The 21702-nt window shown below is 34.1% G+C and overlaps 4 protein-coding genes and 1 non-coding gene across 5 annotated transcripts; 3 read left to right on the top strand and 2 right to left on the bottom strand.

Annotated features, from left to right (window-relative positions):
• Positions 1-1659: 1659 nt before the first annotated feature.
• On the top strand, positions 1660-5362 carry CBG20520 (the record flags this gene model as incomplete). Its single annotated transcript, XM_045238508.1, has 7 exons — positions 1660-1735; positions 2708-2808; positions 3259-3359; positions 3425-3672; positions 4146-4607; positions 5135-5259; positions 5303-5362. 7 exons carry the CDS (start codon positions 1660-1662, stop codon positions 5360-5362), a joined length of 1173 nt encoding a protein of 390 aa, XP_045097069.1.
• On the top strand, positions 3130-3201 carry CBG28323. Its single transcript has one exon. It is a non-coding gene (tRNA).
• A 6165-nt stretch (positions 5363-11527) lies between the features above and the next one.
• On the bottom strand, positions 11528-14201 carry CBG20516 (the record flags this gene model as incomplete). Its single annotated transcript, XM_002647717.1, has 3 exons — positions 11528-11676; positions 13632-13689; positions 14109-14201. 3 exons carry the CDS (start codon positions 14199-14201, stop codon positions 11528-11530), a joined length of 300 nt encoding a protein of 99 aa, XP_002647763.1.
• CBG20517 lies at positions 12848-13514 on the bottom strand (the record flags this gene model as incomplete). The annotated part of the gene is made up of 2 exons (XM_002647718.1): positions 12848-12943; positions 13431-13514. The coding sequence occupies 2 exons, from the start codon at positions 13512-13514 to the stop codon at positions 12848-12850; spliced, it is 180 nt and encodes a 59-aa protein (XP_002647764.1).
• A 2568-nt stretch (positions 14202-16769) lies between the features above and the next one.
• On the top strand, positions 16770-20338 carry CBG20515 (the record flags this gene model as incomplete). Its single annotated transcript, XM_002647716.2, has 4 exons — positions 16770-16852; positions 17964-18705; positions 19875-20008; positions 20173-20338. 4 exons carry the CDS (start codon positions 16770-16772, stop codon positions 20336-20338), a joined length of 1125 nt encoding a protein of 374 aa, XP_002647762.2.
• Between the last annotated feature and the right edge of the window lie 1364 nt (positions 20339-21702).

The following is a 21702-nucleotide window of genomic DNA, read 5'->3' as shown; positions in this document are numbered from 1 at the left end:
ACCCCGCTGTAACCTCGCTTCAAAATCGATAGTTTTGAAATCAGAAAATTGGAGAGTACTGCTGAGAACGTGACGAATATTTTCATATGCTCAGTGACCCATTGTTCAGTGGCCGAATTTTTCAAAAACTTGGTTTTCTAGGCCACCAGATTCAAATCGCAGTAACTCAGCTTAACGTTTATATTTTTCAGGTATTCAAGTTGTATTCAGTTGGCCAGAACATGTCACACATTTTGAAGTTAAACATAGTCTAGAATTTTAAAAAATTGGTTTTTCTAGGCTACCTTAGCATCATTTTCTTGGTGACCTAGGAATCCAAATTCTGGAAAAACTCGGCCATTGACAATTTTAAAATATGTGTTTCAATTTTCGACGTTCAATGCAATTTTGAGAATTCAAAAACTTCAATTTTGAAGCGAGATACAGCGTTTTGTAGTCCATGGCCTAGAAATTTCAAAAAACTAGGCCATGGGTTACAAATCGCTGTAACTCGCTTCAAAATCGGTATTTTTGAAATCTGAAAATTTTAGAGTACTGCTGAAAACGTGACGCATATTTCCATATGCTCAGTAACTTATTATTCAGTGGCCGAGTTTTTCAAAAACTTGGTTTTCTAGGCCACCATATTCAAATCGCTGTAACTCTGCTCAAAGTTGGAATTTTTAAGATATTCAAAGTATGTTCAGTTTGCCAGAACATTTTACACGTTTTAAAATGATACACAGCCTTGCTTTTAGTTTTCTAGGCCACCACTTTCAAATCGCTGTAACTCGGCTTAAAATTGGTTTTTCTAGGCCACTTGTGTCTTGGTTCAACAAAACCGTTCCAAAGATTCCAAAAGCTAGACTATGTTTAACTTCAAAATGTGTGACATGTTCTGGCCAACTGAATACAACTTGAATACCTGAAAAATATAAACGTTAAGCTGAGTTACTGCGATTTGAATCTGGTGGCCTAGAAAACCAAGTTTTTGAAAAACTCGGCCACTGAACAATGGGTCACTGAGCATATGAAAATATTCGTCACGTTTTCAGCAGTACTCTCCAATTTTCAGATTTCAAAACTATCGATTTTGAGGCGAGTTACAGCGGTTTGTAACTCGTGGCCTAGAAATTTCAAAAACTAGGCCATGTGCTACAAAACGCTGTAACTCGCTTCAAAATGGGAATTTTCGAAATTAAAAAACAGATTTAAGCTCAGCGAAAAAAACCACGTCAGACACATGTATTGGTTTGTGGTGGCCGAGTTTTCCAAAAACTTTGGTTTTCTAGGCCACCACTTTCAAATCGCTGTAACTCGGCTTAAAATTGGTTTTTCTAGGCCACTTGTGTCTTGGTCCAACAAAACCGTTCCAAAGATTCCAAAAGCTAATCTTTATTCGTTTCGAATCAACAATAGAGCACTTCCGATCGACTTTTATGAATCAGAAAATTTTTTTGGTTGGCTTTTAGAAAATAAAAATAAAAAGGAAAAATTCTCAAGAGGCAATTCTTCATAATTGTTGCAAACCGACCAGAACAGGAGGCAGGGAGATTTGTTTATTAGATACACATCCCGTAAAAAGTGGGCGGAGCCTAAATGTTCTGTCATCTCCCGCTCCTCATTGTTGGCTTTCTTCGCATAGAATTCCACATTTATTGGAATTTTTTAGATCGAAAAATGTTAATAAACTTTATTCCAATACTTATATTCTTGACTGAAATTGCTGCTTTAGAGACTACAAAGACTACAAAAGGTGAGAAATCCGAAAAATGAAGTCAAGAAGTACTTGAACCTCTGGTTCTGGCCGAATCCAATTAGTTTTCCGGCCGAACGTTCCCGATCTTTTGAATTTGGAGATCAAAAATTTATGGGAGAATAGATTAGAAGTTGTATAAAAAACCCCAGGTTTTAAAATCGAAAAATATTAATTTGAGGCCAAGTTTCAGCGATTTGAGAGTGGTGGCCTAGAAATCCAAATTGGTGGCCTAGAAATACTGAGGCTTTAAATTATTTTACATGAAATTGTTCGTCTTGTTTTTTGCAACTTAATAAATTTTTCAGATTTCAAAAATTCCAATTTTGAAGCGAGTTACAGCGATTTCAAAGTGGTGACCTAGAAATTCAATTTTTGGGCATTCTAGGCCATCGGAACATGGTTGCCGAAAATCAGAAAATATGTGTCACAGTTTTTGAAGTTCAAAGCATTTTTCTGATTTCGAACAATCCAATTTTAAAGCGAGTTACAGCATTTTGTAACCCATGGCCTAGTTTTTGGTAATTCTAGGCCACTGGTTACAAATCGCTGTAACTTGGCTCAAAATCGGTATTTCTAAAATTTAAAAACAGATTCGAGCTCACCATAAAAAACTACGTTTGATACACATACTTTATTTTGGTGGCCGAGTTTTTCGAAATTTGATTTTCTAGGCCACCACTTTCGAATCGCTGTAACTCGGCTCAAAATTTATACTTTTGAATTCTGAAAACAGATTTGAGCTCAGCATAAAAAATAACGTCGAACACATAAAATTTTTGTCTGGCCGATTTTTCAAAACTTGTATTTCTAGGCCACCATTTTGAAAATTGGATTGATAATGAACTTTTTCAAACCAGGTCGTGTTTATACTCAAAATGACGCTATTAAACTCCTGAATTCAAATTCAACACTTAAAAAATACAATTTTCTGATGGAAATCCATTTTCAGCCAAAAACCCAAATTTTCAGACCTAAAATGCGTCAATGGTCATCGACCACTTCTGGATGAAAATTTGCGGGTGTTTGAATGTGCAAGAGGTTGTCCGGACACTTTTTATTGTGAAAATCAGGTATTTTGAGTTTAAAAATGTTTAAAAATTTGAAAAAAGTTTAAAAAAGATTTTAAAAATTTAATGGAGAAAAAATGATTCTAAAAATTTGTCTCTTTCTCTTTTTTGTAGCTTTCTGGGTTAATTTTCCCTGAAAAACTTGATTTTTTCATTTTAAAACCTACAAAAATAGTTCAAAACACCTTTTTAGACCTACTTACTTTCCAGCACTGCTGCCCCAACACAACAGCAATTTCTCACTCGCTCTCCTCCCCCGCCGCCTCGGTGAGTTCCCCCTCCTCCGCCCTTCTTATACGCACTCCACCACCCTCTCTCTCGTCCTCCCATGTGGTCTAGTGGTTAGGATTCGTGGTTTTCACCCACGCGGCCCGGGTTCGATTCCCGGCATGGGAAGTTTCTATTTTTTCTTTTTTTTTGCTGCTATGTGTACGGTATCCCTGTTATTTTTAGACTCGTATCCGATATTTAAAGTCATTTTTTACAGTCAGGACACCCAAAAAACCTTCAATTCCAATTGGAAAGTTCCGCCGAACTGGAAAGAACAGTGTCGTGTGAGCGGTTTCCGTATAAGTCTGTTTTTTTTCTGAATTTCAAATAAAAACCTAAATTTTTATAGAATTTCATGCTCCAACTCAACGTCCCAGCCACTAGCAAAATGGTATTTCGATATACAGACCTTGGCTTGCGAGATGTATCCATTTGGAATGTGTGAGGATGATCCGTTAGGCAAACTCGCTCTACGGACAAAGGAGGAATGTGAGGAGAGGTGCGACGTGGCAAAAGTCAAGGAGGCACTGGAAAAATTGGGTCGAAATGAGCTGAGCAATGTTGAAGTACCAAATGAGTTGCCAGTGGTGCCAAATGGTGGGTAAAGTCAAAGAGAGTGTAAATGGGGCGCGTTTGCACACAAATCAAAATTTTAACTTATATTTTTGTTGCATAAATTAATTTTTGGTAAAAATTGGATCATTTTCCGAAAAAAAATTAGGCAAAAAGAACAAAAATGAAGCGAGTTATGAGGTTTTAAACTTGAAATAGCCAGATTTTGAAGATGTTCTCATTGGAGCGCATTTTCTGACTTTTGAAATTTATGAAGATTAACGAGTTCTATATTAAATGAAAGGCCGCAGAATTTTACACAATTTGATATAAAAATCAATAAAAAATATTGCAAATAGACAATTTTACAAAAATTAAAAAATATTGAAAATTGAAAAAAAAAATTTTTGGCTAAAATTTTTTTTTCAATTTTTTGAAAATTTTCGAAACTTCAAATAAATCAAGTTTATACTCATTTTGAAGCCCTTTTTCGTAATTTTCAATTTTCCTATTTTCAGCCGCCCAAATCGCCATTGATGACGTCATTCAGGAGTCCAAACACATCAGAGGCCGCCCATTTGCCATCGAACCGCCCACGGATTTGGTACATCAAATTCATGTGAAATCCGACAGAAAACCAATTGAAAAACTGATTGAAATCGACGAGAATCAATTGCTCACCACTAATCAAGACGATGGGATTACGGTACCTACAGGAACCTCGGATATTTTGGAAATTCTGAATGACGATGGAGACGTGGAAGGGTCCGGGACGTCTTCTAAGATTTCTGGGGGTTCTGGAATTCTAGAATCTGAGACGCTGGAATCTGGAGTTTTTGAGGAAAACGAAAATTCAGAAGAAAATCTGCAAGAGAACAAAATAACGGTGAAAATCGAGAGACAACAGAGAAGTGAGAAAAATTCAAAAAGTCTAAAATCGATGGGAGAGAGTTTTGAGCGATTTTATCAGAGAAATAAAGGTGAGTTAAACTCTAAAAATCGCAAAAATCGAAAAATTTTACACATTTTGATATAAAAATCAAGAAAAAATATTAAAAAAAATTGACAAAGTTACAAAATTTTGAAATTTGGAAAAAATTGGAAAAAAAATTTTTTTTTGAAAATTTGTTTCAAAAATTTCAAAATTAATTTTTTTGGGGTTAAATTCAGAAAATTTTCATATTTTCAATTGAAAAAAAAATAAAGCTTGCAAAAAAAAAACTTTAAAAATCCAAAAAATAGGGTTTTAAGTCTGAAACGACGAATTTCTAGCTGGTTATCATTGGAGCGCGTTTACTCATGAAAATCAAAATTTTTTATTTTGAATGTTATTTTATCTGAAAGCCCGAAAAAATTCAGACTTTTTGAACCTAAAATCAATAAAAAATATGAAAAATTGACGAAGTTACAAAATTTTGAAAATTTGAAAAAATCGAACAAAAAAAATTTTTTTTGAAATTTTTTCTATTTCAAAAATTCAAATTCCCGCCAAACCGTTCAAATTCAGATACCGTATCCTGTTCTGCCACTCCATACCGCCTTCTATGCCCCAATGGTGCTCCATCTCAATTTGTGTATCGATGGGAAAAAGTGGGCGGAGCCTGTCAGTCATTCCCATACGGATATTGTTTGGTAAGTACTCAGCTACAGTAATCCAAAATATTTTTTTTTCCAGAAACAACAGAATGTCCCCCATCCGAGGACGCGAGCCGAGTGCGAGCAGTTTTGTGATTAGAACTTTTTTTTGAGAAAATTTTTTTTTAGTTTCCGTGAAACCTGTAATAAAAGGGCATTCCGCTGCCACTGTCAAGTTTGAGCTCAATTATCTCAGTTCCTATAAGAGATATCAGAAATGTGTAAACTGATAAAATGTAAAGGATATTATGATAAACATATTATCAGTAGATCGCTTTTCAATATCTCTTACAGCAAATGAGATACATGGGCTCAAAGTTGAAAATTAGAGACCCTTCTATAACAGGTTTTACAGTTATTTATTTTATTTATTGATATTATAAGCTTTAATGAAGAATTTAATAAAAACAAAAAATTCGTTTTTTATTTGAAGTTCAGAAGTTCAGATTGGAAGCCAACCAAAGGATTTCAGATATTTAGAACAACCTTTAAAAGTTTAGAAAATTCAGAAATTTCAAAAATTCGAAATGCTAAAATTTTAATCAAATCAGAGGAATGTTCACATGTCCGTGAGCCGCACATTCTCTAACCAGGAGCTCGAATCGATCTTGAATGACGGTGTGCGGGATTTGCGTCTGAAATTTTTTTTTTCTGATTTTGTAAAAAAATGTTTCCGTAATACCTGTAATAGAAGGGCTCCCTAATTATCAACATTGAGCCAATTTATCTCGGTTCCTGTTAAAGATATAAAAAATTTGTCAACTGATAAATTGTTTATCATAATATCTTATACATTTTATCAGTTGACACCAGTGTGCCTTATCGACAAATGATTTGTCGACAAACGCCCTTTTCGACAAATTTATCGACAGATTTACCGGTAAATTTATCGGAAATTTATCGACAATTTGTCGATAAATTTGTCGATAAAAATGCTGTTTGTCGACAATTTATCGACAAATTTATCGACAAATTGTCGACAAATTGTCGACAAAAATTGCTATGAACCGCCGGAATTACTTGTAAAAAATCGTATCGTTACCATTTTTTTCCTAGGACGTCTAGAATGATGGAAGAGCTTACCCAGGCAAACTTTATAGGCTATCTGGCTTGGTGGCCCAACTTTCACAACATGAATTTTCTAGGCCACGATTCTTTTTAGTCTAGAAATGATCTGATGTTCACCTGGTGTGTTTTTAGGTCATTTTAACATGGTGGCCTAACTTTCGCGCGTGGAGTTTTCTAGGCCACCATGTAAAAATGGACTAGAAAACATACCAAATGAATATCTGATCATTTTTAAGCAAAAAAAGTTGGTGGCCTAGAAAACTCAACTTGCAAATGTTAGGCCACCATTCCAAAATGGCTTAGAAAACGTACCAGGTGAATATCTGACCATTTCTAGGCCAAAAAGATTGGCGGCCTAGAAAACTCATATTGCAAAAGTTAGGCCACCATGTTAAAATGGCTTAAAAACACACCATGTTAACATCAGATCATTTTCAGGTCAAAAAGTTTGGTGGCCTAGAAAATTCATGTAGGAAAAATTAGGCCACCAGGTCAGATGGCCTAGAAAAAAAAAGATGAGATGCGATTTTTTACTAGTAATTCCGGCGATCAATAGCAATTTTTGTCGATAAGGCACACAAACCTGTTATAGAAGGGTCCCTAATTTTCAACTTTGAGCCCATGTATCTCGGTTCCTGATAAAGATATCAAGAATTTGTCAACTGATAAATTGTTTATCATAATATTCTATACATTTTATCAGTTGACACATTTTTGATATCTCTTATAGGAGCTGAGATAATTAAGTTCAAACTTGACACTGTGGGGGCCCTTCTATTACAGGTTTTACGGTAGTTCCCATACCTGCTCCTCCTCCGCTTTTTTCATCAGAACTTCAATTTTAGCGGACGTTTTTTTCGAATAAATCATGTCCAATGTGACTTCAAAACACAAATTGTAGCTCCAAGCTGCCGTCTTGGCCTCATCGAATTTATAGTAGTACCCCGGTCCTCGAAATCCGAAATACGCATTCTCTGAAACATTTTCGGAAATTATTTTGATGTAAAATTCAATTTCAAATCGATAGGTATTAAAATCAAATTTGTAGCTTGAACATGAGCAAAGTTACAAGCCAGAAACCGCTAAGCTAGACGGTTGCAGATTTTTTCTTTGTCACTCCCTGTTGAGTAATTCCACATTTTCAAAAATTGAACGAAATTTTGAGCTCTGCACGCTGAGAGCTTCAAAATGAGCCCAAACACGACTAGGCTCCGCCCACTTTCATTTTTCCGACGCGTCGCGGTCGTGCGTCGCGTGTTCAGTGGAAATCTCAAAGTGGACGGAACCTAGTCATGTTTGGGCTCATTGAAAACTCTCAGCGGCAGGAATTCGAATAAATTCTATTCAATTTTTAAAAAAATCGATCCTACAAAAAACTACGGTAGAATCCCGTTTTGAGCTTTTATGAGTTTTAAGCAAAATTGTTGCACAACTTCTTCTAAAAAGCGTTCCAAGCATCCAAAACGGATAAAAACGCATTTTCCAAGGTCCCAACAAAAATCAAAAAATTTTTGGCACCTAGAGGAATCGAACTTTGGTGTTGAGATTGATAAAAATTAGGGTAAAACCCCACTAGGCCATCTGGGCATCAAAACTCAAAATGTTCAAAAATTACCGTTTTCGATGATTTTATGGGTTCAAAATAGGTTTTTAGTAGTTTTTTAATGTCTAGAAGCTCTGAGACCATTAAAAAAATACCAAAAAATTTTTTTTTCAGAAGTTTTGTTTCTATATGATTAAAAAAAATGATGCGGAATCTGAAAATTTATTTGAATTTCTAGGAAAAAATTCAAATTTAAAATCCTACCATTATTTTTAAATTGATATGCAATTCCAATAAATTATAATTAGACCCGTTGAACCTGAAATAATATTTTTTTTTTTTTTAATTTGAATTTCTGAAATTAATTTTTATTTTTTAATTCTACTAATTAAAAAAAAAACTCACCATATCTATAAAAAATATTCAAAAAAATCAAGAAAAAAAATTTAGGGCCCCGAATTCAGTTGGGTGCCCCCTGGCACGGACAAAATTAGAGACGAGAAATTAGAAGAGACGCAGAGAAAGGTTTCATGGGAGGGGGACTCTTATCTTTTGGTTTATAGGGATGAGAAGGGATTTTTGGAATTTGGGATTTCTCGGATTCCAAAAATCCGTGAATCTTGAAAATTCGAATATTCTGAAAATCAAAAAATAACTGAAGAAAGCTAGGGTTCCTGAAATTCTGGGGAAAAAAATCTAGGATTTTTTGGGTTTGTAGAGCTCTCATGATTTTAGGGATTTTAGCATATTTGTAAACTTTTAGAATTTCCAGATTTTTGGTTTTAAAAGAATCTATGAAAATTCAAATTTTAAAAGGATTTGAAAAATTCAATGATTTTCAATTTTTTTGGTTTTTTGGGATTTGGGAAATGTTTTTAAAATTTCAGATTTTCCAAATTTCTGAATTTCTGTAAATTCTGAAAGTTCGACAAAAATCAACAAAATTTAAAAAATCTAATTTTATTTTTAAAAAAAATATATATATATATAATTCCGAATCAGTAGCAGTGCCACATGTCTGAATTTCAAACAAAAAAAAATCAATAATTATTTTTAAAAAATTCAAAATTGGTAGACCGCAGTGCACAATTTCCGAGAATTCTGAAAATGAATTTTTAAACATTAAAAATTAAAATTTACAAACCTGGTCATGAAAATGGATAAGGAATGGGAAGCTGCACATTTTAGAGAATATGAAAAATCCAAAATCTGAAATTTTCAAAAAATTTAAAAAATCGGAAAATAAATAAATTTCCTACCTTAAATTCCAAAAAACCCGTTGCACATGTCGGTGTAACAGTAGCCCGTAATTCTGAAATTCCGAAAAATTAAAGCTGAGCAATCTTTTGAAAAAGAGGGCTGAAAAAAGAAAATTTGGAAAAAAATTTTCAAAAAAAAAAATTAAGATGAGCAATCCTTTAAAAAAAAACTAGAATTGCCTGAAAAACTGAGCAAGAAATGTTCAAAAAATTGGGAAGTTGCGCATCTTGGAAAATCTGAAACTTCGAAAAATTCGAAAATTCAAAAATTCAAAATTACCTTCAATTCCAAAAAACCCGTTGCAGCTGTCTGTCTGGCAGATGCCCGTAATTCTGAATTTTGAAAACTTTAAGCTGAGGAATCCTTCAAAAAAGACCAAAAATTACCGTAATACCCATAAAATCAGGGGTAAGGTGTAGGTGGGAAGTTGAATACTTTTGAATTTCTGAAAAATTGAATTTTGAAAAATCTGAAAATCTGAAAAACCTTCAAAACTCACCTAGATACCCATATTTTCAAAATTAAAAATTCCAGAAAAATAAGAATTTGAAACAAGCTTCATTCATTTTTAGAAGCTTCAAAAAAATTAGAAATAGTTCAAATATCAGAAAAATCAAAAAAAGACACCTAACCACGGCGTCGAATAGAGCTAGAATGAAGAGTCGCGCTGAAAAAGTGGGCGGGGCCTCTAGAGAATTTTCTCTGCGTCTCTCATATGTTTTCTTTAATGCTCTAGCAGGTGCCAGGTGGTGCCAGGGTGCTCTTTAAGGCTCTGATATCATAGGAGATTAGAGAAATAGTATTGAAAAAGTGGAGACGCAGATTTTGTTATTTGAAAAGGCAGCTGAGAATGAAAAATAGAGAACCCAGGGACCCAGGGACCCAGGGACCCAGGGACCCAGGGACCCAGGGACCCAGAGACCCAGGGGGGGGGGGGGATGAAGCTTTCAGATTTTTCAAAATTCAATTTTTCAGAAATTCAAAAGTATTCAACTTCCCACCTACACCTTACCCCTCATTTTATGGGTTTTAAGGTAAATTTAGGTATTTTTTGAAGGATTGCTCAGCTTGAAATTTTCAAAATTCAGAATGACGGGCTACTGCTTACCGGACATGTGCAACGGGTTATTTGTAATTTAAGGTAGGAAATTCATTTATTTTCCGATTTTTTAAATTTTTTGAAAATTTCAGATTTTGGATTTTTCATATTCTCTAAAATGTGCAGCTTCCCATTCCTTATCCATTTTCATGACCAGGTTTGTAAATTTTAATTTTTAATGTTTAAAAATTCATTTTCAGAATTCTCGGAAATTGTGCACTGCGGTCTACCAATTTTGAATTTTTTAAAAATAATTATTGATTTTTTTTTGTTTGAAATTCAGACATGTGGCACTGCTACTGATTTGGAATTTTATATACTGAATTTTAGAAAAAAAAATTATTGAAAAATATATTTACAGCATTTTCAGACAAATTACAGTAAATGAAAAATAGAGAAAAATGAAAAAAAAAATTAAATTTTTTAAACTTCAAGAAAAATAAATCAATAATCAGAAAGCGATGAATCCGAATATGGGTGACGTGTTCTATTCGGAATTTCAAATTTCCAGAATTCTTCTTTTTCAGATTCTCCATTCTCAGAGTTTACTGAAATTGCCTCTGAAATTTTGGATCTTTGATCAAAAAGGACACTTTAGAAATTTTCGATCTACCAAAATTTTTTTCGAAATTCCAAAGTTTTACGATTTTCTGAATTCCTGAATTTCTGAATTTTTGAGTTTCTCAATTTCTGAATTTCTGCACTTCTAAGTATCAGAATTACTGAATTTCTGAATCACCCGGACCAGGTCACCCGGATCCAGGTCACCTGGATCCAGGACCCAGGGCTTAGAATCCCCGGGTCACCTTCTCTGGAGCCCGGAGAAGGTGAGAACTGATTGTTCCTTTCATTTCCCTCTCCTTTTATATTACTTTCCCAGAGGTCAATGATTTCTAAACCAATTTTTTTCAGAATTTCAAATTTCTTGGTTTCTTTTTAAGTTTTTGTTTTCATCACGTTTAAATAGACTTGAATTTTTAGTTTTGAATCCAATGAAACTCCTTAAAAAGATATTGTCTATTCAAAATAATCGCGCGGGTGAACGAGTAAAAATGTCTGCGTCTCTTCAGCGCCTCTACAGGTTTGAAGACTCTCTACACGTTTTTTTACTCGTTCACCCGCGCGATTATTTTGAATAGACAATAGTTCTTTTGAACCTAATTATTTTGTTTCCTGTTTGAGACATCAGTGGAGTAATCAGGAACATGGTCACCATGTCAATACGACAAGTATCGTTTTTTATTCAAAAGGCCAACAGTGAACAGATAGAAGAAAAACGGCTCAAAAACAATGTTTTAGACGACGTTGGCGTTCTCCTCCAGGTTCTCCTTGATTTTGTCCACGACGATCTTCTCCGCCTTCTCCACAATTTGTACCCAAAGAGTCAGCTCCACATAGCTTCCGGTTCTCAGGATTTCTTCCACAGCATCATTCTGCATGGCATCTGAACTTCAACTTGCATCATCGGATTGTTTGGTGAGATACAACCATGTCAATTTCAGATTTTTAAATGGGCCCTAACTTTTGCTACAGTAACCCAAGACACTTGAAACTACAATTTTTGAAATTGAAACGTTGAGAGCTTCAAAATGAGTATAAACATGCCTAGGTTTAGAGAATTTTGAAAATCTACAGTAATCCCATGAAATTTTGAAGTGATGCGAATAGGGGCGTGTTTAGGCTTATTTTTAAGCGCTTAACGTTCTAAACTCAAAAATTGTAATTTCAAGTGTTTTGGGTTACTGTAGCGAAAGTTAGAGGCTCATTTGAAAATCTGGAAATTTCAAAATTTTCCGAATATTGGCTTGTTTGGGCTCATTTTGAAGCTCTGAATGGCTCGAATTCAATTTTTTAACTTTCGAAATTAAATTTTGGAATATTCTCAGCAAAAAAAAACTAACATTTACATTTTCAGTAAAAATCAAAAATATAGAAAATCTGGATAGATACACACTCCGTCTCAGAATAACTAGGAATAACCAGAAAAATAAAAAAGGTCCCAAAAATCAGATAGGGTCCATTGGAAGTTTAATAATGAGAATAGATAGCGCGGTTCTCTATACCCCCAAAGGGAGGGGGCGGAGTTTAGACAGATGGTGTCGGTGTCCCGCCAAAGGGACATGAACAAACACGTGTCGACAGACAAGAGAGAAAAGAGACGCAGAGAAAATAATCACCCTTTAATTGCCTTTTTGGCGGAACGCCGACACCTTAATGGGGAAAATTTGAAAATGTTCGTTTTTTTGGGATTTTCGAACGGGTCCTAACTTTTGCTACAGTAACCCAAACTTCTCATAATACTAATTTTTGATTTTAAAACGTTGTGAGCTTCAAAACGAGCCTAAACACGCCCCTATTCGCTCCGCTTCGAAATTTCTTGGGTCCCTGCCCATGGGATTACTGTAGATTTTCAAAATTCTGAAAAACTAGGCTTGTTTATACTTATTTTGAAGCTCTCAACGTTCTAAGTTCAAATATTGATATTTGAAGTGTTTTGGGTTACTGTAGCGAACGTTAGGGCCTGGTGGAAAATCTGAAAATGAGTTCATTTTGAAGCAAAAAAATGGCACATTGAATTCAAATTTAACATATTTATTAATCATTCACATCAAATTTTAAACCAATCCCGATCCATTTCTCTGTAGGCCTAGCTTGGTGACTCCGTGTGTTTTGCTCTGGGTTGGCATCCGGAGCTTGATATCCGCGGACTCCTGTAATTAGAAATTTTTTTGAAAAACCTTTTTTTTTTAATTGAAAAATTTGAAATTTATCTAACTTTGTAGGTTGAAAATGTCTCAAAAACCTAATTTTTTGAATTTCTGACATTTTCAGCTTTGAAATAAGCCTAAACACGACCCATTTTGGTCATTTTTTGATTATTTTCAAAATTTAAAGGCGCATGAACCCGGAAAATTTCAGAATTTCTCAAAATCATCCAAAACTAGTCGTGTTTGGGCTCATTTTGATTGTCTAGCCATGACAAATTTAAAAATGTTAAAATATTCAAGTTTTGAACAATATTCGAGAAGTTACAAAGGTTTGAAAAATTTGGAAATTTTTCAAAAAAGTTCAAATTCAACCATAACCTTTCGCTTTGTTCCAGAAATAACAAAAATTATCTCATTGTGTTCAACTTGTGGAAACAAGCAGAATGAGCCCAAACACGACCTATTCTGGTCATTTTTGAAAATACCTCACCCAGCCTCCTTTAGATGGTTCCGCTTCGATCAATCTCTTGGCTTCGTTCAGGCCATCAAACCACCTTGACCGTGTCCTCCACATGGACAGCCTTCATTCGCTGTAAAATTTCCCTAGTTTAACAACTAAATTAACCAAAAAGTCACTCACCGGCTCATCGCATTTGAAGTGCGAATTCTTTTGAGTGCTCAGATAACGCACATGCCACTCTCTCTCTCCGTCCACGGTCGTGGAGCAACATTGTCGATCGATGGCATGGCTGAAACGAAATAACTTGTCTCTCTCAAATTTCAATTCTATGTAGCTTCAGAATTTTAAAGATGAAAACACACTTGAGCTGTTATAAGAACTCAAAAAAAAAAATATCTCCACAATTTTGCATTGAACAGCAACAACTATATTAACACTTTGAGCTCAATTATCTCGATTTCTATAAGAGATACCCAAAAAATGTCAACTAATAAAATGTTTGTGATATCATGACAAATATTTTATCAGTTGGAAGATTTTTGATATCTCTCATAGCAATTGAGATAATTGAGCTCAAAATGCAAGTATCATTAGAGACGTTGCCATTTTCCCCCCGAAAATGGTTCTTCAAAACTAAAGAAGATCTAGCGATTTCAGAAGTGTGGACCAACTCTATCACCATGAATTTATTCTTTTTTGACCTCTTACCTGTCTCGAATCCGAATTGACGATGGGGCGATGAAGGAAGACGAGGAGCTCTTCTGTCGAAATCGATCGCTGTCGAAGATTCTGCAAGAACATCGAATGTACAATGTAAAGCGCGTGTGAAATTCGAAAATTTGATTTTCCGACGTTTACAGCTTTCAAATGAGCCCAAACAAGCCAACATTTGGAACAATTTGAAAAATTCTCAGATTTTCAACGGTCCATAACTGTTGCTACAGTAACCGAAAACACGTCAGATAACAATATTTGATCTTAGGAAACGTTGAGAGCTTCAAAATGAGTATAAACATGCCTAGTTTTGGAGAATTTTGAAAATCTACAGTAATCCCAGGCGCAGGGACCCAAGAAATTTTGAAGTGGAGCGAATAGGGGTGTGTTTGGGCTCATTTTGAAGCTCTCAACGTATTGAACTCAAAAATATGTAGTTACGCTGTTTTGGGTTACTGTAGCAAAAGTTTGGACCCATTTGAAAATCTAAAATATTCAAAATATTTCCAAACATTAGCTTGTTTGAGCTCATTTTGAAGCTCTAAATGGTGCAAACTCAATTTTCCTAAATTCACAAAGTTTTGAGGATTTTGGGACCAAAATTTAACTTACGATTTCAGAAAAATCAAAATTCTAGTAATTCTGGACCCATACACACTGGTTCTCAGAATAACTAGGAATAAGCAGAAAAATAAAAAAGGTCCCAAAAATCAGTCAGGGTCCATTGAGAAGGCTAATAATAAGAATGAAAATAGCGTTGCTCTATACCCCTAAAGAGAGGGGGCGGAGCTCTGGCAGATGGCCATGGTGTCCCGCCAAAGGGACATAAACAAACACCTGTCGACAGACAAGAGAGAAAAGAGACGCAGAGAAAATAATCACCCTTTAATTGCCTTTTTGGCGGAACGCCGACACCTTTAATGGGGAAAATTTGAAAATGTTCGTTTTTTTTGGGATTTTCAAATGAGCCTCTAACTTTCGCTACAGTAACCCAAAACACTTGAAATTACATGTTTCATTTTTAAAACGTCGAGAGCTTCAAAATGAGCCTAAACACGCCCATATTTTTTCCACTTTGAAATTTCATGGGTCCATGCCCCTGGGATTACTGTAGATTTTCGAAATTTTCCAAAACTAGGCTTGTTTATACTCATTTTGAAGCTCTCAACGTTTTAAGTTTAAAAATTGCATGTTCAAGTGGTTTGGGTTACTGTAGCCAAAGTTAGGACCCATTTAAAAATCTGAAATTTTCAGAATTTTCAAAATTATGGCTTGTTCGGGCTCATTTCGAAGCTCTAAACGCCGGGAATTCGGAAATTCAAATATTAGGAACTTATTGTTGTCTGTTTTGAACGTTTGCAGAAATTTAACTTTTTTGGATTCCAAAGTTTTGAAACCCAAAAAACCGCTAAAATCGGAAAAAATTTGTTTTTCAATAATGACAGTTAGGGGACAAATGGGAGAATTGGGACATTCTAGGCATATAATTAACGTTGAAATTTTAATAAGCAAGAAATTTCCGACATTTAAAGCACGAATTTGACTACTTTCTGAAAATTTAGATTTTCATCAAATTTCAGAATTCAAAAATTCAAAAATTCCGAAAAAATCAATATCCTCCAAATTTGGTCATGTTTGGGCTTAAAATGTCAGAAATTTTGTGAAAAATTTGGATTTTTTGTTTATTTTCATGTTTAGACAGTCCCAATGTCCCATTTGTCCCCTAACCGTCGAACTTGAAAGTTTTCAAAAATATTTGGAATTTTTTGGTATTTCTGGAGATGTTCAATTTTGTTCAAAAGTAGTCAAATTTGGACTCAAAATGTCGGAAATTTTGTGAAAAATTTGGATTTTTTGTTTATTTTCATGTTTAGACAGTCCCAATGTCCCATTTGTCCCCTAACTGTAAGACTCGAAAATTTCCAAAAAATCCAAAAAAATTTTGGATTTTTTGGAAATGCTCAATTTTCACCAAAACTAGTCAAGTTTAGGCTCAAAATGTCAGAAATTTTATGAAAAATTCAACATTTTCAATGATTTTGTGCCTAGAATGTCACATTTGTGCCATAACTGTCTAACTCAAAAATTTCCAAAAAAAATGTTTTTAATTATTTTTTTTGGAATTTTTGGAGATGTTCAATTTTGTCCAAAAGTAGACAAATTTGGGCTCAAAATGCCAGAAATTTTATGAAAAATTTGAATTTTATAATTTCAAACTCTAAACTTTGAGCTGGCATTCCTAAAAACCACCATCATTTCTCAATATCACCATTTATCCTTTAATTTTCTCAATTTTGGCTCATTTTTCATCATTTTTTCCCATTTTTTTTCTGGAAAAAAAAGCAAATACGCTCTATTGAACACTTTCTGTCATTTCCCATCTGTTTGTGCCTCTTTTCCAAACAAACAGACACCCGGAAAGAGGACACAAACCACATTTTCCTCCCCTTTCCCTCTTTTTTCTCTAAATCTCTCTCTCTCTCTCTCTCTCGAAAAATTTTCTATTTCACAATATATATTTTCCTTCATCTTTTTCTCACTCGTGACTTTTTCTGGTTATTAATTTTCTGGGAACCATTTTTTGACCTAGAATTCTTAAAATTTCAAAAAACCCGATTTTTTCAAATTTTCAGTTTTTAATTTTCAGCCAATACAATGTCCAAACTGGAACCGATTTGGCAGAATTTGCCATTACACTTCAAATCAAAATGTGTACAAAAATTGGATTATAAAAGTCGGTGAGTAGAAAGGTTTGGCGGGAAATTTGAAAATTTTCAAAATTTCAAAAATTCCTAAAAATCAAAATTCTGCAAAATTGGTCATGTTTAGGCTCAAAATGTCAGAAATTTTGTGATAAATCTGGTCTATATGTTTTCAAGCCTGTCCCAATGTCCCATGTGTCCCCTAACTGTCCAAATTCGAAAATTCAAAAAAAACAACATGTCTCAAATTTTTTGGAAAATGACAGTTAGGGGACAAATGGGACCATTGGGACATTCTAGGCCCCAAACTTGACTATTTTCGGAGAAAATTGGAAATTTTGAAAATTCAGAAAAAAGTTTTCTTGGATTTCTGGAAAATTTGGACTTCGACAGTTAGGGGACAAATGGGACATTGGGACATTCCTGATTGAAAATAAACATTTTAATCATAGTTTTCATGAAATTTCAAACATTTTGAACCCAATTTTGACCATATTCTAAATATTTTGATTTTCGCCCAAAATTTTTTTATTTTGAAAATGACAATTAGGGGACGATTGGGGACAAGTGGGACATACTAGGCGAAGAACCATTTAAAAATTTGGATTTTTCATAAAATTTCAGAGATTTTGAACCCAAATTTGACCATATTCGGAATATTTAGTTTTTTGGTGAAAAATTCCAAAACTCCAAAAAATCAAAATTGCTCAAAACTGGTCATATTAGTGCTAAAAATGAATCAAATTCATTCGAAATTTCGGTCCCAAATGTCCCCTTTGTCCCATTTGTCCCATTTGTCTCAGATTAATTGTTTTCTAAAATCCTGAGAAGACATCTAGGGGACACAAATGGGACGTTGGGACATTTTTAGTTGGAAACTACTACTGAAATCGTATTTTCCATCAAATTTCCGACATTTTTGAACCCAAATTTGACCATATTCGGAAATTTTTGATTTCTGAAAAATTTGAAAAAATGCAAAAAATTGAAAAATCTCAAAAAATCAAAATTGCTCAAAACTGGTCATATTAGTGCTCAAAATGTCAGAAATTCTGTGAAAAAATCAAATTCATACGAAATTTCGGTCCCAAATGTCCCCTTTGTCCCATGTGTCCCTTAACTGTCAAATTTTGGAAAAAAATTCCAGTTGCTCGCTTCGAAAATGCTCCAAACTCGACATGCACATTGTGGATATCTCTCCAAATAATCTGAATTCTCTGGCTATCAATACCTACGAAAATTACTCATTTTTATCATGGTCCAACGATGGGGACACAGTTTTCTCGGTGAAATATTTCAAAAATTTGGGAGAATCCGATATGAAAATTGAGTTTTCTGCTTCTCCATCCGTCTATTTACCCGGCAAAAATCAAAAATCGATATTCAAAAAATCGATTTTTCTGGAGAATTTGGATCCGGACTCCGATGACCTGGATTTTGTGCTCAGCGATTTCAAAATCGCCCAAAAGAAGTTAAATTGCAAGAAATCAATAATCAACGACTTCATTCTGAAAGAATATCACCCCATTGCTCATCCGGATCGTACCATGGAATTCCGTGAACGTCTTCTGAATCAGATGACGTCATCCGGTCAAAAAAATCAGATAAAAACCGAGATTTTGCACTTAAAATGGCACAAAAATCCGCAAGAAATTGCCGAAATTCTGAAAATGTTCGAATCGAAAAATCTGAAAAAATTGGAGTTTTCTGATAGAAACGCCACGTGGCAAATGGCTGAAATTACAAAAACTGAGCAATGGATTAAAGCTGAGCAATTGTGGATGGAAGTGATGGCGGAGGATTTGAAAATTGAAGATTTTCGGCATTTTTCGGAAATTCAAATGCACGTCAGAGATTTGGAGGAGAAGGACTTGTGGAGTGTTATACAGGTATTTTGAGCCAAAAATTTGAATTTTTTATAAAATTTGGGACATTTTGAACCCTAATTTGACTATTTTTGAAGAAAATTGATCTTTTAAATATTTTGAAAAAAAATTTTTTTGGAATTTCGGGGGGAAAAGTTAATTCGACAGTTAGGGGACATAAGGACATTCAAGGTTTAAAATTGATTAAAAATTTAAATTTTTCATAAAATTTGGGACATTTTGAACCCTAATTTGACTATTTTTGAAGAAAATTGATCTTTTAAATATTTTGAAAAAAAATTTTTTTGGAATTTCGGGGGGAAAAGTTAATTTGACAGTTAGGGGACATAGGGACATTCTAGGCTAAAAATTGACAAAAAATTCAAATTTTTCATAAAATTTGGAACATTTTGAACCCTAATTCGACTGTTTTTGGTGAAAATTGAATTTTAAAAATTACCAAAAAAAACTTTTTTTTTGAATTTTGATATTTTCATGTTAGACACCTATGGAAAATGGGACATCCTAGGCCCAAAAATTGACTGCAAATTCAAATTTTTCATGAAATTTCAGACATTTTGAACCCCAATTCGACTATTTTCGATCTAAATTGAATTAGAAATTTTTTTGAAAAAAACATTTTTTTGGATTTTTGGGAGTTTTCTAGTTCGACAGTTGGGGGACATTGAGACATTCTAGGCACAAAATAACAAAAAATTAAAAATGTCCGTAAAAAAACTGAAATTTTAACAAAATCGAAAAAATAACAATTTTTTGGGAAAATTTTTTGGTGGACAGTTAGGGGACACATGGGACATTGGGACACTCTAGGTCATAAATTCACCAAAAAAATTCAAATTTTGGACCTCAATTTGATTATTTTTGATGAAAATTGAATTTTTCAAATTTTGAACTCAAAACATAGACATTTAGGGGACAAAACGGGACATGGAGACACCCTGAGCATAAATTGAGCCGAAAATCAAGTTTTCCATTAAATTTTTAAAATTTTGAGCTCAAGATTGAGTACTTTTGATAAAAATTAATTTTTCCTAATTTTTCGATTTTTAGCTCAAAAATTCCCAAAATCAAAATTTTTCAGATCCAGCCAAATTTAGGCTCAAAATGTCAGAAATTTTATGACAAATCCAAAAATCTAGTTCATTTCCACTAGAAACTTATGGAATTTCCAGAACTTCCGCTCCAAAAATCGATATGGTGCATCGTTCCACTTCACCTATCGTCAAGGGGAGCCCGATTTGCAGCGGATTTTGGCAACGTTCAATGTGATTCCAGACGATAAACCGATAAGAGCAGCCACACAGATGTATGTAAAAATTTGGGCTTCATTCAGACAAATTTAAGCCGATTTAGGCTTCAAAATAAGCCAAAATAGTCCAAAAACGGTCAAAATCGGCCTAAAACGACCGATTATGGACCATTATGGACCATTTTTGCTGAAAATTTCAAACTTTTTTCTGAAATTTCCAGAAGATCCATACTGGAACGTCGTATCAATCACACTCAACGATTCCAATTATCAAATCCGGATCTTATTTTGGTCGTTATGATTGCTGATAAGGAAGTCTGGGGTACTGTATGCCACGTGGCAAATGTCGATGTGGAGGCAAAAGTGGAAACTGGAATGTTGAGATAATTATTGATTTTTTGAGCTTTTGAAGTTTTCATAAAATTTCAGAGATTTTGAGCCCAAACACGACCGAATTTGGGGAACTTTGAGTTTTCAGGTTTTTTGAACGGGTTCTAACTTTTGCTACAGTAAACCAAAACACTCGAAACTACAATTTTTGAATTTAGAACGTTGAGAGCTTCAAAATGAGTATAAACATGCCCTAGTTTTATAGAATCTTGAAAAACTACAGTAATCCAAAATTTTAAAGGCGCACTGACCCATGAGATTTCAAAGTGAAGCGAATAAGGGCGTGTTTAGGCTCATTTTGAAGTTTTTAACGTTTTAAAAGTTATGTAACTGGCAAGACAGGCTGAAATTTTCAGGAAATTGATTTTTAAGCGATTTAAGCCAATAAAACGATGCACCATGTCGAGTGCTATGCTGAAAATGAAGTTTCTGGAAGTTCTAGAAGATTCTAAGCAAAATTATATTGATTTTTGAATTTTTCATGAAATTTCTGACATTTTGAGCCCAAAAACGACCGGATTTGGAGAAGTTTGATTTTTGGGAATTTTTAAAATTTTTGGAATTTTTCTGAAATTTCAGCCAAAAATCGAAATTTTCCAAAATGGTCAAAATTGGGTTCAGAATGTCGGAAATTTGTTGAAAATTTGGTTTCAATGTTTATTTCTTGCTTAGGAACATTCCAATGTCCCATTTGTCCCATAACTGTTTCAGTCAATGTTTCAACGATGAACCATGTCGAATGCTGAAAATGAAATTTCTGGAAATTCTTGAAGATTTTAAGCAACATTATATTGATTTTCGAATCTGTCTTAAAATTTCTGACATTTTGAGCCTAAATTTAACCAAATTTGGCGAATTTTGAATTTTGGGATTTTTTGGAATGTTTTCCCGAAAAATCAAAGTTTTCAAAAATGGTCACATGTGGGTTCAAAATGCCAGAAATTTGTTACAAAAAACGATTTAGATGTCTAAATCTTGCCTGGACTTGTCCCCATGTCCCATTTGTCCCATAACTGTTTCAGCCAATACAACGATGCACCATGTCGACTGCTGAAATAGAGATTTCTGGAAATTCTAGGAGTTTCTGCGGGAAATGAATTTGATTTTTGAATTTGTCAAAGAATTTCTGACATTTTGAGCCTAAATTTGACTAAAAGTGGAGAATGTTGATTTTTTCAGATTTTTGGAATTTTTTTCAGCCAAAAATCAAAATTCCCAAAAAAAAGGTTTGAAATTTTGTGTAAATTACAAGTTTATTTTTTGCCTAGGAACATCCCAATGTCCCATTTGTCCCATAACTGTTTCAGTCAATGTTTCAACGATGAACCATGTCGAATGCTGAAAATGATATTTCTGGAAAT

This window comes from Caenorhabditis briggsae (genome assembly GCF_000004555.2).
Source record: "Caenorhabditis briggsae complete genome, chrV, whole genome shotgun sequence".
Lineage (NCBI taxonomy): Eukaryota > Metazoa > Nematoda > Chromadorea > Rhabditida > Rhabditidae > Caenorhabditis > Caenorhabditis briggsae.
Note: the sequence above shows the minus strand (reverse complement) of the source record. Positions and strands in the feature narration are given on the sequence as shown.